Source organism: Andrographis paniculata, unplaced genomic scaffold (assembly GCF_009805555.1).
Source record: "Andrographis paniculata isolate CXL003 unplaced genomic scaffold, ASM980555v1 Contig57END, whole genome shotgun sequence".
NCBI lineage: Eukaryota > Viridiplantae > Streptophyta > Magnoliopsida > Lamiales > Acanthaceae > Andrographis > Andrographis paniculata.
This window is the reverse complement of record NW_026137592.1, coordinates 3,759,051-3,760,986: the sequence shown is the minus strand read 5'-3', so window position 1 is coordinate 3,760,986 and position 1,936 is coordinate 3,759,051. Positions and strand designations below refer to the sequence as shown.

Below are 1,936 nucleotides of genomic sequence, written 5' to 3'. Positions count from 1 at the left end.
ACACACACATATATATATAGCAACCCAATTAACTCCATTGAATTTTTACAACACTAGTTTTTTTCATTATATATCTTCTATACAAAACCAAGAACTAGAGATCAACTCGTTTGGCTTCAATTTAACTTTCATATCATATATAAAAAAAATAAAAAAATAAAATTCATATCCAACCACTGTTATTTCATGTAATGTTTTCTCACCTGAACGACTATGAGATGACGACAATGGGCACAGAATCCAACAACACCTAATTATATATCTGCTCCCTTAATCCCTGATTTGTCGATCCTTAGAACCGATTATCTTGTAGTACTTCATACACAGCGACGTAACCGAATAATCATCCTCAGCATCCTTATAAGACCTCAACGGAAATGGCGGAAGGCGAGGCCAGGGGCAGAAGGCGCGGGGCCACGAAGATGGAGCAGCAGCGGGCGGCGAGACGTGGCTGGAGAAGAGGCGGCGGAATCCTCCGACGGCTAGAGCGAGGGGACGGAGCTGGGCGAGGCTGCGCCGGTGGTTCCTTTCGCAGATCATTTCCCAGAGGCATTCGTCGTAGGCGACTCGCTTCCACCGGCGGCTGACGCACGCCGCCCTGCCGAGGCTGCGGCCGTCGTCCATGTGACGAAGAATCTCGAACAGCAGGTTGTCGCTTAGCGCGGATTCTAATTTCGACAATCTATCGGCATCTCTGCCGCCGTCGCCGCCGCCGCCTGATCGGATCTTCTTGTTGGAAGAACAGTCTCCGTCGCTGCGGAGCGGCTGGCTCATGGGGATGGAGATGGAGATGGATATGGTGGGATCTGATTTGGCGGCGGGTTGGAAGAGAAGGATGAAATTGGGGTAATTATATATAACTGTTCTCGTCGGCAAGATAAAATGGGGTTTGTATGTCTGTCTGGCCTGGTCCCGGACCATGGCTGCTGAGCCGGGATTTACCTTTTGAGTATATTTTGTGCTGAATAAAGAATATTAATTACTTACTTAATAATAGATGGTAGATACAATAATATAAATACTAAATTGTTTTTATTTTTTTATATAATATATAATAAATTAAGAATAAGATGGTAAATAAATGTAAAAAAGAAAAATTAGTACTTACGTGTAGATTTTATAATTACTAAAAATAAAAATATAAACTTTAGAATTTGACGGATCAAAATACAAATATATAAACATTAAAAATGGATTGAACGAGTATTATATTTTCTTTATAAATATTATTTTCTCCATTCACAAAATATGTTCAATTACAAACTAACTGTGGTAAAAAAAAATACCCTATTTTTTTTCACAAATACTTCTAATTTATCATCTTATTATTACTTTTACACCAAAAAGTATAGAAACATTAGTTTATATTAATTATAAATAAATAAATTTATTTTTTTATTTAGTTGTATTATAGAAAATTTTAGTTTTTACAAAATAATATTCATATTGCATATATTTTTTTATTGTGATATAATTTTTAAAAGATTAATACATATTTTAATTGTTTAATCATATGTATTAAATTTATTTTAAAAATATCAATATTATTAATTAAATAAAAATAATAATATTATAATTTACTATTATTAACTAATCAAATACTATTATTTTAAATATCATATCACTAATGAAATGGTCATTTTGAACCGAGACGGAGAATATTATTTTTTAAATTTTGCGCCAAAAATAAATTTATGTTTTATACTTAGGCGAATATTGTTTCTTCTTATAAAGCGATGTTACTATTATTTTTTTTCTATTTGGTTGTTTTCTAAATTTGGTTACAATTGATATTTTTATTACTTTTATTTTAATAAATAACAACAATCAATTTGTCATTTTCTTTACTTACCTTATTCTTCTATCAATTATTTAATAGATTTTTATAATATTCTGATTTTACTTTTTACCTACATCATTTTTTAACATTACGATA

At 32.5% G+C, this 1,936-nt stretch overlaps 1 protein-coding gene across 1 annotated transcript; it reads right to left on the bottom strand.

Annotated features, from left to right (window-relative positions):
• Positions 1–270: 270 nt before the first annotated feature.
• On the bottom strand, positions 271–921 carry LOC127257262 (F-box protein GID2-like). Its single transcript, XM_051283648.1, has one exon. The coding sequence runs from the start codon at positions 919–921 to the stop codon at positions 271–273; it is 651 nt and encodes a 216-aa protein (XP_051139605.1).
• Between the last annotated feature and the right edge of the window lie 1,015 nt (positions 922–1,936).